This window comes from Hippocampus guttulatus, chromosome 2, assembly GCF_054856545.1.
Source record: "Hippocampus guttulatus isolate MCC_2025c chromosome 2, RoL_Hgut_1.0, whole genome shotgun sequence".
Lineage (NCBI taxonomy): Eukaryota > Metazoa > Chordata > Actinopteri > Syngnathiformes > Syngnathidae > Hippocampus > Hippocampus guttulatus.
Window position 1 is genome coordinate 5,588,138 of NC_141262.1, and position 16,307 is coordinate 5,604,444.

General features: G+C 44.5%; 1 protein-coding gene across 4 annotated transcripts in view; it reads left to right on the top strand.

Annotated features, from left to right (window-relative positions):
* Positions 1–12,437, top strand: part of rab28 (RAB28, member RAS oncogene family) — a 34,926-nt gene extending 22,489 nt beyond the window's left edge. The window contains exons 5-8 of one of the 4 annotated variants that reach the window (XM_086132794.1): positions 7,929–8,032; positions 8,129–8,188; positions 10,114–10,215; positions 11,399–12,437. In XM_086132794.1, coding sequence (XP_085988920.1) covers positions 7,929–8,032; positions 8,129–8,188; positions 10,114–10,209 — 260 coding nt within the window. In that variant the 3' untranslated portion in view covers positions 10,210–10,215; positions 11,399–12,437. Of the gene's footprint in view, positions 1–7,928; positions 8,033–8,110; positions 8,189–10,113; positions 10,216–11,398 lie in introns of all 4 variants that reach the window. The other 3 variants (XM_086132778.1, XM_086132801.1, XM_086132786.1) reach the window with 3 other exon arrangements.
* The last annotated feature ends 3,870 nt before the right edge of the window (positions 12,438–16,307 follow it).

The window sequence follows — 16,307 nt, forward strand, 5'->3', positions numbered from 1 at the left end:
CTGGAATGTCTGCCCTTTGCAGCAAATCCAGCGTTTCCTTTTTCTCTTCACTTTTTATTCTCACTAAAAGGGTCAGCACAGATGTATCGTGTTGTCTCGGTTCCTGCGCCGGCTCTTTTTTCAAGTCTGGAAGTGATGGAAAATGTAGAATCGTGTTACAACGGTACCGAAGTGGGATGAATGAAGAAGTCCAGCTGCATTACATTGCGACAGATAAGTGCTGTAACAATCCCCGCGGCCAAGGTTGAGCTGTGTGACCGGCACTGATTAAGAAATACTTGCCAGGGTTTGTTTAAGCTGACTTGTGGCACTTCCAACACACAGCGCCGCTGCTAGAACCCATCGAACAACTGTAAGCAAATTGGACCAAGCACTACGATTTAATTGTGACAACTCAATGACTCTGCTGTGGTGCCTCTCCCCCACACGACACTCCTCTCCCCATCTCTTTGGACTCTCGCGCCTGTTAAAACATGGAAAGTCCTCATTCATTCTAGCCATCCATAAAGCAAATATTGTTGCACATGCAGCTGATGATCAGTCTTCCAATACCGTCTTGTGTGGTCAGTCATGGGCCATTTGAGTTGCACAGCACAGCTTAGCCACCTGACCGAATGAATCCTGGAACCCTTATCCTTCTCAGCCTCGACTTTATTTCCTCACTTCTCCACATCATTGATATGGAGGAATTTGTGGACGATGCGTTGACGCATCTTGTCATCTGTAATTTCCAGAATGCACTTTGAACCTTTACATCACTGGCTGTTTTTACTCCAAAAGTCTGCAAGTTTACTCTTTTCTGTTCAAACACCACCAGCAGGCAATGACCGGGGTTTACCTGGCAGTTTTTCATGTTCAGGGGGTAGTCGTTGAGCCATTGCAGAGGCATCTGAAATTGAGTTCCCCTGCCCTGTTGTGTTGAAAGCAATAGTACGTCACACTAGATGCCAAGGTAGTCACGTGTCGAATTATCTGATGTCTGTGGAAAGCACACACAGTTGCGGTAATATCCGGCTTCGGTGGGTTCTGTGTAAACGAGACATGCAGATAAATTCTCAGTCTTATGTTATTTCTTGTTTTCTGTATTTCTGTGCAAGAGATGCTACTGACTGATTATACCCGTGCACCAGGTTTTAACTCCACATGAAGTCTGAGTGGCCTGTGAACACAAAACCATTTTAACTGAAAACAGAACCCCCCCCCCCCCAAAGAAACACTGTAACGCAGCAGACCAGCGCAAGCCAGAAACGTGACCGGTCTCTTTGTATTGATTGCGGCCAACAGAATTTGAAGGTTACTGTACAAAGAATCTGTTTTGAATGGACTATACACTATTTTCTGTCTGTTGAAACCGGGTCTGTTACATCGAGGTTTCACTGTAATGTTTCTTTAGAAAATGCCTTCAGCTCCATGCCCGAGCATGCGTGACACATTATTTTCTGTCATTTTTCCAGGTCCATGTGAATGGGCATCATTTTGCCCGTGTCGTTCAAAAAAGCAATGAAACCAAAATCAAGCAGAACTTATTCACCATGTCCACATTTCGGACGGTGGGTCAAGCTTATTAGCAGTGGTAATGTTTGACTTGCTGTACATTACATCAAAAGTCCCCGTGAACTGAATGACTAGACTCATAGGGATGATGAGGCAGCCCATGATGAAGGCTCCCCTGTGTTCAGCAGAAATGTTATAGCGCATAGCGGTGATTCGGGCTCACAGAGCCGGGCAACGTCTTGTGCGGTCAGCTCGGTACTGGCTCTTTTGTTCACTTTTCATGAGTCCTGAGAGCCCGCTAACACAACCCGCAAGGCCCTCGGACCCGTGTTTTACTGGAGCTCTGAACGGCCATGCACTCCAGCTACTGCCAGACATTTCCATTCCCCGACTTCGGCGGGAGGAAGACCACATTGTAGCGAGCCCACCATCGAGGAGTGTGAGATCGCACGGTGAAGTGTGAAAGCAACGTGTGTGTGACACGCACGTGTGCGTCCGTGCCGGCTTTCATGAAAAACGATCGAATGACAGGATGAGCTGTGATCAATGAGCTGTCGACAGAACACTTCTGACCTAGTGGAAAGCAAGTCCCCTGACGTTCCCCGCCGGTTTCAGGCCACCGGGGCGGGGGGCGCCGCCGCACAAAGAATGCTCTGTCTCTGTCAGGATTCCCTCGAGAAGCCTTGCGCAAGCCTCGCTCACCTTCCACAACACCAGCCGACTAACAGCACTTCATCTGTCTGGATTCGCTTGAACCAGTCGTGATTATCTTATTATCGAAGCTTTAATATGCTGCTGATTGCTTCTCATTATTCTGTCACCAGTTAGATCCACCGGTACAAGGAATTAATTGAAAGCGCAGAATTGCGACCTTGTTATGGACTGCACTCACGACTCGGATGAGTTTTCCTGTGCTCTGACCGAAAAACTACGGGAGTCATTTTATAATTCTGGAACTTCTGCATCAAAGCGATGTAATTCAAATGATACTGTTATAAATGTAAATAGTGCCGACTGTAAACAAGACCGTCTCTTGCAACCAATTCATTTTTCTCTCAATTTGCCCTTGGCTTGAGAATAACTGCTCGTTGCCCATAACACTTAGCAAAATACGACTCATTCCTCACATCCTTCTGTGACATTGCCATTTTCAGCTTGCATGTAAACACAGAATAATTTATTGGATACTCGAGAGACTTTCATATGTTGTAAAGTTTAATTGGCCAACTTGTACTACAAAATCCAAGCGTAAATCAAACACCACATCAATTACCTTTATAGATTCGCTCACAACTCTATGTAAACAGAGCTTCGTGAGCACAGAAATAGGCCACGTCATTTAGGAATTTGGAAAAGCCCACTGTTGAAGATTACGACAGAGCTAATGGTCTCTTTTTTGGCCTTTGAAGCATGTGCAGAAATATAAAAAGTACATTGCAAAGCCAAGTCGCAATGTGTTGGGCCTTCTTTTAATCAAGTGAGCAAGCAGTAAAGGTGCGGTGGAGCCATTTTGAAACTTAACAATTAGGCTTTTTTTTTTAGTTTAAATGTAATTTAAGACAGCTCCTATGCACTTTACATTATTTATGATGAGACAAATGTTTTTTTAATTTGATCAAACTAGGAAGTCAATCTTTCACTTTGGCGGTTTCCTGCATCATAAAATACGACAAACTCACAACCATTCCCACAAACGTACATATTTGTCTCCTGAGCCCATTTTATTGAAAATGTCCATTGATATTACGTCACAATGCAAGTGAACAAAATCAATTGTAATAGCCATTTAATCTAAAAAGGCGTACCAGATCTCATCGTCGATGAAAGCCTGCGTGGAACACATCCAACCACCACACGGCTGACTTACTTTGTGCAGACAGTTTCTGTCGCAGTTTGTTTGATAACCGTCACCATATACAACTCTGCATTGGCTCACATTTTGTCATTGAGGGGGAAACTGAAGAAAAGCCAGAGGGGTCCTCAAGGCCTGCTGTTAGGTAATGTTGGAAGTGATAGGTTCTCCCTTGTGGTCGATTGGTCTCGACCGTGGAACTTTCTTTTAATAGGATAGGACCCCCGAGCGCCCCCCCTGACAACAAGCGGCCCACCATTTCTATCACATTCCACCCTCAGTTCGCAGACGAGGCCGAGCTGCTGCTTAGTTTAAAATGCCAGCAATTAACTGTGCTTTGTCAGGCGTATTCTCATGCCGTCCATTGCTGGGAATCTTGTTGCAATTGGTCCCCAGCAGCTTAAATCCAGGTATGTGTCTGTTATCGTGGCATGCTTTTAAAAAAGCCCACTGTTGAAGATTACGACGGAGCTAAGGGCCTCTTTTTTGGCCTTTGAAGCATGTGCAGAAATATAAAAAGTACATTGCGAAATATTTTGGATTGTAGGTAAAAAAAGAACATTACATGAAAAAAGTAAATAAATAAAGCAAAGATGTTACCAAGATAACAATATGACATCATTTGTAAGAATGTTTTATGCTTGTTTTATATTTCTAAAATTTTAAACATTTTGCCGACTAATTCCTTCTCCACATATGATACTGTGGACCAAACAACATTCAGTAACTTTGCCTTCTTCTCTAGCTTAATTCTAACACACAATGCAAAATGCTTCAAGCAGACTAACAAGACTAACATCGGTTTCATGAGATACAACTAGGGGATCGGAGAAAGCTGGCCGGTTTTGCAGATTTTACTCCCTGTGCAACAGCTGCAGCTGCACTAAAGCGCTTTACAGAATTTAACATAAATCAATAATACAACAGAACACATAACATAAAACACGACAATAATATACAAAGATGTATCGTCTTGTTGTGAAGGTCAAAGTCATGCAAAATATGAATATTTTGCCTTTAATCCATGTTGTTGTTGTAAGCATTAAGGGACCAAAATGTTTAGTTTAATGCTACACTGTGTGTGTGTGTGTGTGTGTGCATATGCGCGTGTGCATGTGTAAATGTTAAAAAAAAAAAAATATATATATATATATACATACAGTATATATATATATACTTAAATGGGCAGTTAAATCTGTGTTTGAAGTTTTGTTCTGCCAAATATCAAAATAGGCATCGGTCTAAAAAAATAAAAATAAAATCTGTATCAGTCAAGTTCACATTATAAACCCTTCAAATAACAGATATGTAAACACAATCAGTGGAGCAAGGCATTGCACCCCCTCCCCCCGTTGGTCAAGGCGTGTGCACCGGAAGGAGCACCGCAATGTTAATGGGCATTGAAGCATACAAGCACAGGACGATGGTGCCAGAATATTTTTTTTCTCTCCATAAAGGGCACCCTAACAAACCCCATCACCTAAATAACAGCTACTTGTGGGTAAAAGCCTCCTATATCCATTCGAGCTTTATCTCCAGCTGCTCACTCAGAATTCACCGCATTGGCATGCAAATATTTGAAATAAACAGTGACTGTGACCAGAACGAGGGAGAGCCATCGGTCTTGACGAGTGATGTTCCACTCCACTATCTCTTACGCGCTCGGAGGCCCAAACAGTTTAAGGTCGTGTTTGCAGTCACTTCCTCCGGGTTGTTAAGCTGATGTACAGTTTGACAGACATGGAAGGAAACCAGAGCATGGCGGCGAGATTGTTTTGACCTGATAAGTAGAGATGGGTACATTAGGTAGACAAATTGAGCGAAACACTAAAACGCTAGGATTAACCTTGTATTGAGTGTGGAAAGACAGATGCCACATGCTACAAAATTTTCCCAAATGTTCCTGTTTAGTTTGACCAATGAAAAAATGTATTTCTTTCATTCGCTCCTAAAAATGTTAGCCAGCTGTGCAAAATGGATCGTGAACCCTGCTCAGGTGGCAACGAAGGTGGCCGGGCTGCCTTGCCAGTTGCGGGCTGGGTCTGTCTGAGTTTCTTGAGACCCGTCGCCAGCTCAGCTCCAGCCACACTCATAACACAATTCCGCGGCTTTGGAGGACGGGCTTGGCGGACGACACAGCACAGCACAGCACAGCACAGTGAGTTAAGAGAGCAAGCAATGCTGTGTTGAAGTATGATTTCAGTTGTCCTGTCACAATTTCATTTTCTAACTTGTCGTATTCTGAAGAAGTAGCCTTTTATTTCTGTTTCTGTTTCTTTATATTGTAGTTGACACAGTTAACACACTTGTTCCTCTCTACCAAACTTGCCGTTCTTCTCCACCCCATATTTCTCTGTCTATCATCTGTGGACTCCTTTTAGTATTCAGATGATGACACCACATAACTGAAATACCTTGTGTTACAGACACTTAAATCAAATGAATGTCAAGATTGTTCGACATGCAACTGCGTTTTAAAATGTCAATCATGACAAGTTGTTTTCTCAAAAAAAAGGGACAAAAAAGCTGTAATTGAGTGCAACTTATGCCATAGTTGAACAATGTTTGTTTGAAACAAGACATTTTAACCACAAGACATATCTGTACTTGGTATCAGCGAGTACTCAAATGTAAGCACTTGTACTCAATCTCAAAACAAGTTTAAGACGTCAGGGGGCCCAGTTCTCAGAATGTAGAAACACCTCATGACGATGTTGTGCAGTTTGGAAATTACAACCGCAATCTCAGGCGTAGGGACTGGTCGTCGCGGCCAGCTAATGCCAGCTTTTTGTCTTCCAGTCTTGTTTCCACTCTCAGCTCTCAGAAATAAAGCAAGTATTTGCACCCCACGTCTTTTTTTACATCCAGTGAATGGGCATCTCCACTCTGGAGCCGGTGTTGATGTTAATGTTGCCCAAATGTGACACTGACACATGACTGACCTCACCCAAGTGTGCAGGATGCAAAGGATTAGGAGTGTTTACCCCTAGTAGCATGGAGGTACCTTTGCATGTTAATGATGGGAATTAATAACCTGCTGACGCCTGGGAGATAGCTGTGTTTACTCCCGGGCTGCGACATGACAGTCTGCCCTTGCCCTGAAAGGTTTCTGTTTATGTGTCTCTTATGACCATGATAATCGGCTTCTACTGGAAAATGACCCCCCCCCCCCCCTTAAAAGTATTTGTTTAGTTTCTATGGCTTGCCTGCTGGTATTTTTGGGGTCATGTGACTTGCTGAGATATTAATATTGCTCAATAAATGCAGTATTTATGTTCTCCCAGACTATATATCTGTCCTTCTGGGTGCAACTCTCTCTCTCTCTCTCTCTCTCTCTCTCTCGCGCACGCTCTCAGGGCATGAGAACACAGTAAATCTTTGGCAACATCACACAAAGAAGAAAACTCTCAGACGGGGGTCGAGAGAAATGCAACACCGTACAGTAGCCTGACTTCCTCCAGGTGCCATAGACCCGCATAGGCACCAGATACCGGGTGTGGCCGCCTACATGCACAAAGCCAGAAATAAAGAGTCAGGCTATTGCTTTTCAGCAGCGAGACCCCCAGGTGACCTTCCCTGTCGACCCCAGCATGACCCCACATGGAGGAAAAGGGGGAACCAGAGCAGTCGGTATCACTCCGAAGGAGTCAAATGCTCAGCCAGCTAAAAAAGAAGACGTTGTCATTGTAGCCTGCGCAAATCAGGTGACAGTCCCCATTTCTTGGAGCAGTGTGCCCACCTTCTGCCCTCAAAAATCAAAGCTCTTACGCTTCAGCGCTCTTGCTGTGACTTTAGCCTGGAGTCCTTGTCCACTTATTGTTCCTGACCATCTCTGCTACTGATTTGTCAGCGTCAGGTCAAATAAAGGTTCTTGGCTTCAGGGTGGAAGTGTACTTGACTGGTGGGATGTGTCCCAATGGTTTTGCAAGCCGGGTTTCGGGTTACTGAATTGATCATCTTGAAGGGAAATAAGTCGCATGTCCACCGAGTGGTTCAGTTGACTTTATCGGACTTCTGTACGGATGGCAGTGACATGGCGCTGAGGTTCATGACTTGTCAGACACCACTCCTCTGCAGTCATGTACAAAAATATGAAATCAAATAAAAGATGAGCCGATATTTCAATTTCAGTAGAAACAAAAGTTTCTACTGAGGTCAAAATTGAATTTGTTAATGTTTTCAAAGCTTTTGATGATGATTCAATCAATTCCACACCGCTAAGTAATGTGATTGAGAAAGGACAACGAAAGAATATTTAATATAAAGTCAAGTTCATTGTTGTTGTTTTACTTTTTTTCTGCTGATCCCTCTTTTTTCTTTTTTAAGTAAAAAAAGTGATCTTTTTCTTCCCTGTGTAGTGATTATGTTACAAAAGCCCTGATTACTTCGGTCATGAGCAACATCAAAACTAGCGATACTGACGGCAACATAACTATCGAGTTATGTTTTGTTGTCAGTCTCTTTGTGACTCTGGTTTATGTAAACAGTTATGTCTGCCGTTCATGTTGGGATATACGTGACAGTTGACCTGAAGTGCCAAACGCGAGTCTGCTCATTTGTCACGCTTGTGTTTCGTCCCCAGTCGACCTGGAGCACATGAGGACGGTGAAGTGCGACAAGCACCAGCGCTTTTGCCAAGAGAACGGCCTCATCAGTCAGTTCGTGTCCGCCAAGACCGGGGACTCGGTGAGCATCGGCCAACAAAAGCATGATTTTGATCACATCGGGTAGGGTTAATGTTTCACGTTGTGTTACTGTCTTCAGGTGTATCTTTGTTTCCAGAGGGTTGCGGCTGAGATTCTTGGCGTAAAGTTGAACAAAGCTGAGATAGAACAGTCCCAGGTGAGTCATTCAAGTCTCAGATTTCAACAAAAGGTCTCTCCTAGTCTTGGACGTTACTTTTTCTTCGTCTTCATGGATTCATTGACCTGAGAAAAATGATCAGTCACACCGAGTATGTAACATTATGCTGCTTCTAATGGAGGTCGCTGGGAGTGTGTTAGGTCAGCAGAGGTCACCACACACTGTAAATGACCTTTTGTTGCATAAACACTGGTTTGTTGCGTCTGCCTCAAGTGACGCTCTACCTGCCAGTGAAGCTGCCCGTCTGTGAAGAAGACCCACATTGGCCACATTAATGCGTGAAGTCAGAGGTTAAAGGTATGCATTTGCAGGGGGTGAGAAGGTTACTTTAGCTGGCCGATTTATTTCGTTTATCTCCGCAACGTGCTGCGTTGGCCTAAAAGAGGCTTCGGCCTGCCAGCGAGGACGGGTTGCCCGACTGTGGCAGCCTTAGGATTTACGGGGTCACCTCCCCCAGAAGCATTAATCCTCGCTCCGATACGAGCGGTTGGAGCCACCCTGGCTGGGTAGCGCTTGATGCGCTGGGGCCCGCAGAGAGGTCACGGCCCTGGGAGAGGAGGAGAGCATGTAAGGAGAGCACCGGCCGGGTTCTCAAGCCCATCATCGCCGCTGCCACTACCGCTGCCTACTGACTAATGGAGCCGTCCATCTACTTTGTTCTTCCTCCCCGCTGTCACAGGAACAATGTGCTTTAATCCATGTTTATCAAGCTGAGACAGAGGCTGTGTGAACAAAGCGAAGTGATACACGGCGGTGGTCTTGTCGTTTTAATTGTGGAACACGTATTTGTTTTAAAATCCCTTTGAAGTGAAAATCAGTGTCCTGTGAATTTGACACACCACAGAGCAGAGGGTTGGTCACAACTCTTCCAAAAGCAATTGATGAAAGCTGTCACAGAATGCCCCTCAAGTACCACTCGTACGACCTGGAAAAACGGACGCCGCATTTTTGTTTTATACCTACACAACTCTCCATGTTTGAGCCCAAAAAATAAATCTGGTTAAATTCTCCAGTGGCGAGATTGTATTTCACCGTGCCGTAGCGGGTCACGGTGGTCGACTGGTTCGCACGTCTGCCTCACAGCGCAGAGGTCCGTGGTTGGATTCTGGCCCCCGGCCTTCCCGTGCGGGGGTTTGCATGTTCTCCCCGGGCCTGCGTGGGTTTTCTGCAAGTACGCCGTTGTCCTCTCACATTCCAAAAATATGCACGGCAGGCTGATTGAACACTCCAAATGGTCCCCGGGTGTGAGTGTGAGCGCGGATGGTTGTATGTCTGTGTGCCCTGCGTTTGGCGGAGAGAATGTGAGTCAGTTTATGGTACTCTGGCGATGACGATGGACACTTCCTGTTTCGAGCTAACTCTTCAATAATGATGCCTTAATGATTTATTTATGTGTTTATTTATTTTGATAAGCGTTTCAGAGAATGGATCAATGGATGGGATGTCTGCTCTCTGTGCTTGTTTAGAGGTGGAGTCATGGGCTCAGTCAAGCCTCATTATCAGCTGTCAGCTATCGCAAGCTGAACACAAGGGTCACGACCCATGACAGAATTATATCTGCCCGGCTGCCCCTTCCTTCTTGCTTCTCTGTCTTTGGGATCAGATAGCGAGCCCTCAGATCCATCACCGGCCTCGACACCAGGCCTCAGCAGCTCATTCATTAGCCAGCCCAACGTCTGCGCGCCTGCTAATGGGACGGAGCCGCTGTTTTCCGCTTAACACCGACGTCGTCTGTGTCCTATGTCTATCGCGCAACAATTTCCTCCCTATCGTCCCACATGTCCATGATCTACCCGCCCTCACTCTCCATTCTCACCGTGACTATTTTTCTCTCCTTTGCTCATGTTCTTTTTTTTTTGTCCTCAATCTCTCTCTGCTGCCTGGCATGTGTCGTACCTGCTCAGAGGATAGTGAAGGCCGAGCTGGTCAACTACCCGCAGGATGAAGGCCCGATTAGACAAGAGAACCGCCAGCAAAGCAAAATATGTCTGGTTCAATAGTTGAAAGTACGTTTCCCCCAGTAGCATACTATCGATGAGTCTCACTAGAGGATCAAGTCGTTTCCCTGTTGTAGTATTTAGCTGTGAAATAGCTCTTGGACTTTTAGAACTGTGTCATTTCGTAGTCCTTTTCGTCACAACAAAATGTTTTTCACATCATTTGACTTTTTCCACATTTTGTTGTTACAGCCTCATCCCAAAATGGAATCAAATCTTTTTTTTTTTTTTTGGCCACAAATTTCGACACAAAACACCCATAACGACAACGTGAAAAAATGTGTGTGTGTGTGTATTCAAATGTATTCACAGCCTTTCTTCAAGACCTTTGGCGGTAATTGGAGCCTCAAGTCTTTTGGTGTATGATGCCACAAGTTTGGCGCCCCCTATCGTTAGGGAGTTTCAACCATTCCTCTTTGCAGCACCTCTCGAACTCCATCAGGCTGGATGGGGAGTGTCGGCGCCATTTTAAGATCTCTCCAGAGACGGTTGTGCGCATTCAAGTCTGGGCTCGGTCTGGGCCACTGTTGTCATTGGAACCTTCAAAGCAGCAGAATATTTTTCTGTACCCATCCCCAGATGATTGCCTCGAGGCAATCCTGTCTTGCACGTCAACAGACAATTCCTTTGACTTGGTGCTTGGGTTGTGCCCTGACATGCACTGACACCTGTGACACCTTATATAGACAGGTGTGTGCTTTTCCAAATCGTGTCCAATCAACTAAACTTACATGTACGTCATGTGGACTCCAATGAAACTGTCGGAACCTCTCAAAGATGCCCGAGCTAAATTTTGAGCTTTGCCGGAAAGGCTGTGAACACTTGTGTATGATTTCTTAGTATTTTTATTCTTAGTCAATTTTTTTTCGAAAAGGTTGTGCATAACTGAATGTGGAAAAGGTGAAAAGCGATGAATACTTTGTGGAAGCGCTGTACTGTAGGTAAGAACAAATAGTATAGTCAGTCATTTTCACAGCGATCCCCGCTATGGAATTTTTCGTGGAATGTACTGTATGTCTGTTGCGTAAATCACAGCTGCACTTTCAACTGTGGTAACACACTAAATGCTAAGTATATGGTCTCTCTATATTGTGGATTTTGACCTCGAGCAGGTTGATCTGGAATGCAGTCGTGATTCTGAACCAACAATGCTGTGACTTACTGGTGTGTTCCTCTTTTTGCATTCTTGCAGCGTGTGGTCAAGGCGGACATCGTAAACTACAGTCAAGATATGGTGGCCAGGACGGTCAACACCCCTCGCAGCTCCATGTGTGCGGTGCAGTGAGTCCACGCAAAGCCACCACGATGCCACCTTGTCAGTCAGTATTTTCCTCCCGGGCTGACGTGTCCAAACTGCGTCGTCTGTACTCGTCTGTCGTCCGTATGGCTGAGATGAAGAACCGAGGGCGTTCATTTAGCGAAGAACCACCATTCTGTCCCCCATTTAATGTCTGTGATTCATCGTCCACCAATCAGAACGTAAGTAAATGGGCTTCAGCATCCGCCGCTGCCTCGCAGCCGACAGCAGGGGTGCATTTTTTTGTTATTTTGACTTCAAAATGGCGCCGCGAGAGTGGCTGCCTTTCCAGCAGCTCCTATATTTTGTTGTTCTACTTCTTCCTTTCATAACTTTGCTGCTGTGAATTGGGAATTTCTCCATTGCGAGACGAATAAAGGTTTTCTTATCTTTTCTTATTCTCGGTTTGAAGATTGAGGTGAAAACGAACAAGGTCTCGCCACAGTTTTCAGACATTTCTGAATGCGGTGCTAAAATTAATTAGCACTTTGGTTTTTTTTTTTTTCTGCAGCACACTTATGAGCACAATTTGCAAACAAGAGACTTTTAAATGGTGTATTTCTAGGATTCTAGTTAAATAAGATTCAGCTGTTGAAGGTATTCCCTCTCGCCATGTTTCTCTCTGTGCACTTCCCTCAAAATTCAATGATGACACGGTCTTGATATAGCCTTAGAAAAGATGTTTACATGTATGTATTGTTCGTGAAGAGTGACACTTTAGTAGTTTGTTTCTATATGTAAATGTTGACATTGAAGCAAATCATTCATCAAAAGCCGGACCATACCCGTCATGAAATTAAATGTGCACATCTAGATTCCCCCCGATGCGATGTACCGGGTGAGTAAAACGATGACTTGCATATTTGCAGTTCAAACTGATGATTGTTGAGCTGCTTTCTGTTTTTAAATAAACGTTTGCCGTTGAAAATGACAATTGGTCAGTGAATATGGTTTCAATGAGTTTCGATCTTGCAATCTTTCACTCATCGAATCAATGCTCGCCGTGAACTGACAATGATGCCGTGTGCTTGAGAAAAACGGTTGAAATTTAAGACTAAGGACTGAAACATGACCACCCCCACTCCCTCCCTATACAGCGCTAGCCAAGTCACTGCTGGCTAATAATGATCCACCTGGTCTTTGTTCTGTGAATCTTCACTAAAATAGCCTCTCAATCTACTCCAGACAGATGATACAAACACCCTATAAAAGCTTATAAGCGCTATTAATTAATTACCAAAGACAGTAGTGCTGAGCCTTTTGTTATTCGAGGGGCCTGGTCCAGACACCATTTTTTTTTTTTTTTTGTCTCGTCAGTGTCACTGAAACCAGTAGTGGATTAAGTGCCTTTGAAACCGCACGGATAAACAAAACAAAAGGCAGTATCTCTCCAACCAGGTGTCGGCTCCAATGAAGACTACAAACGGGGCAGAAATGGTCGGCCCGGCTGGGGTCACACCAGCCCCACGTGCATTGTTTCGCTCGAGTGGACGTCTTAGGAATTGTCTTGGCTAGATCTTTTTTTTGTGTTTTTTTTTTCTCGAGAGCTGTCACCAGTGTTGACAGGAGAGAGTTGCCCTTGGCTTTGCGGCTGTTTGGACAGGTGTTTTTTTCAAAGAAAACAACCGCAGTCCCTCTCCATGCTCAGACCCGCACTATATTGTCGCGTCTCTACAGACGGAAGCAAAGAATATCAGCACAAGAATAATGCTGGAGAAAGGACGAGGCTTTGCTACACTGGGGCACGTTAAGGGTGGATGGCTCAAAACTCAGCCTTTCTTCCTGTTTGTTCAGGCATTTTTGCCAATGAACAAAGTTCCACGAATGGTTAGCATTCCTGGTGTAAAAGATAAAACCTGGATAGCAATTGACATGGCGCTTGAAATAAATACTGTATTCATGAATTGAACATGTGGCAAAATGTGTTTAGAAAGGTGCCAGACAACAGGTAAAGCTAATGCTTCCAAAATGAATTCATTCATCCATTATCTACATATCGTCGGATAATGTTACCAACCGGTAACATTTCGCTTTTGGCAATACTTTAAAATGAATATGTCATGCTAGCCATGGCTGCTTTGCCTCTTGCCGTGGGGGGCATTTCTTTTCGCAGAGATTTTAAAGGCAGAGCGGAGTGACGTGAAGCTACGGTCTTGCTTGCAGCTTCGAGACTACATAGTCCAGCTATAATTCCATTTTCTCCCATGACATATCTTCATCATTCCCTATCAAAATGAACGGAAATACCGTTTTCTGAGAAACTAACTACTGCATTATTAAAATGTTTTCAATATTGAAAAATAGTGCTTTGTTATAAATACACAATTTAAAAAATGGTTTTGTAAAGTGTAATGTACTTTGGGACAAACCGAGTTACAACGGCTGGACCTGTCGTGTGGTATGTGTGCCTTTAAGGGGCGTGGCATCAGGAACATGGCCTGTTCGTCTTCTTTTGAACTTCAGGACATGAATTTGTCTGCCTAATGTTCAGTGTCGGTGTCTTCTCCGTACATGCTGTTTGGTAGTGATCTCATTTTGTCTTAGTTCGAGTGTTTCTTTCAATAAATAGTTGAAAGTGCATCAGTGGCTGTGGATCTTCCTTTTTTTACTTGAGTTATCTGGCACTCGCTCAACATAAAGCAAAAATAAATATATTAAAAAAAAAAGACCAAAGGATTATAAGGTGAAAACGCAGCAAAAAAACAATTTGGTATTTTTTTTAGGGCTATTCCAATATTTTGATAAAATTCTGAAAGACGATCAATCGGCCTAGTCATTAAACAAAGCGTAATGGATGAAATAATTTCTTTTTTGGTTCATTTGACTGCCGTTTACAATATTCCAAAATTACAACTTTACAGAAGAACGAAAAATGATCCAACTTTAAAAGAGCTAATATTGACGAATTAAATCGGTCAGCCGATCAATTGGTTGTAAGTCAAGGTACCGCGGGTATTATTATCCAAATAGGTGGACTTTAAATTACGCCTTATTACAAGCAATTTTGCTCACAGTGACTTTAAAGCATTTATTTCAAAGTTTTTATTTTTGTATATACAGCACACTGTTGCTTTTATGTTTTGCTCTGTTCGCCCAGAGTATCGGAATATGACGGCTTTCACCGTGAAACCAAAACACGTCATCGCCACTCTTCCTGCTCTCTGACCTTTCTGCCTATACGGTCTGCTTATCCTCATCCCTTTCAGTCTTTGCGTCTCCTTGCCGGGACTTTTCAATGACGGTCCCCGAGTAAAACAAAATATGGTAAGTAACCTGGTGAGAGGCCCACGGTTGCGGGCTGTGCATTTTTCTTGTGGGCAGTTATGGGCCAACACCCTGGTGATTACCCACTCACCCTTCTTTCCGTTCTGCACCTGTGCCAGAGCGGTGAAGGAGTAAGTAGGACATATGTCAACCCCTCTGATGAGCCGTAGTCATCTTTTATGCCGCCGTGAGCCAGGCGAGTGACTGGCCCTTTTGGATGTTCGAGCCTGTCGAGAACGTCCGTGATGTGAGCCAGCAGCAGTCGCGTTCCCAGGGAGCCTCGGTGGGTGTTCCCCAGTTCCTGTTGGACCAGTCAATGGGCATCTCGCCTCGTCCCGTTTGCTAGGTGCTGCCTGTCGGCTGCAGCCGAGAAGCCCGTGATTTATATTCGCGGCAAGGATGTGGGCATTCAGAAGGGTCGTATTTATAGTGCGCTTGGTCTGGTGGGAGGACCCTGCCAGGAAAAACAGGCAGATTCCCAAAAGGGAGACTCGGGGACAGAAAACTGAAGGTCTTTCTGGCATGGATGGGCGCTATTTTCGGGAGGTTGATGAATGAATAGCACTTACGGTCAACAGCCTCTGCGTATGACTTGAGATGTTTGGGATGACAACAAAGTCGTCCCTCCCGTAGTGGCTGTCTGAAAAAATCGGGCAGTGTTATGAGGTAAGTGTTAAAAACGTTCCAATGAAAACCTCTCCAAACCACAATTTCAACCTTAATTGTATGCATTTCATGTCAAAGAAAGAACCGTGTTGATTGTGATGGTTGTCAGATCTTTTTTTTTTTTCTTTCTCTTTTTAAGGTGGACAAGAGTGATCACTCCTAAATTCCTGCTTCAATGCTGGCCTCTCATGTCTCACGCTACGTGCGCACCAAATCCGTTGCGAGCATTTCTGGCGTTGCGATTCAATTGAAGTCAACGTAGTTCGTGCGGTGGGGCGCCGACGCTATTTGCAGATGTTTCAAGACAGCATCGAAGCGATATATGATACGTGAATTTGTCCAACGCTCTCGTAATTGTGACATCGCATTGCCTCCTCCAGCAGCCACTCTTCGTGTGCACTTTTTATTCATCTTATGTTGTCATGTGATAAGGGTTCAAAAGGGCATAGGGCTCGCTGACTGCACGCACCAAAAACAGCTCATGCTACTGCTGAAAAAGTGTTGCCGTTTTGAAGGTATGACTTGTTAAGGCTGCATCACACCTTGAAATAGGTCACCTGTCTATGCTAAATGAGGACATTGTCAAAGTATGCTTTCAGTCAGTGGTGGGCAAACTACGGCCCGCGGGCCGAATCCGTCCCGTTGGTCTTTTTAATCCGGCCCGCCGAAGGTTGGTCCTCAATTAAGGTTCGATGCGAATGATTGCATTCATTTCAATTGGACTTGTAATGACAGGCATTTCACCGCCAGGTGGCGCATTGACTTGAAGTTGCAGAACACGGGGGGGGGGGGGCGGGGCAATCTTTTCGACCACCTAGTACCTCTGTATCGCTCTACTTCTACTGGTCTGATCACAACCCATCTGCAGCGATGC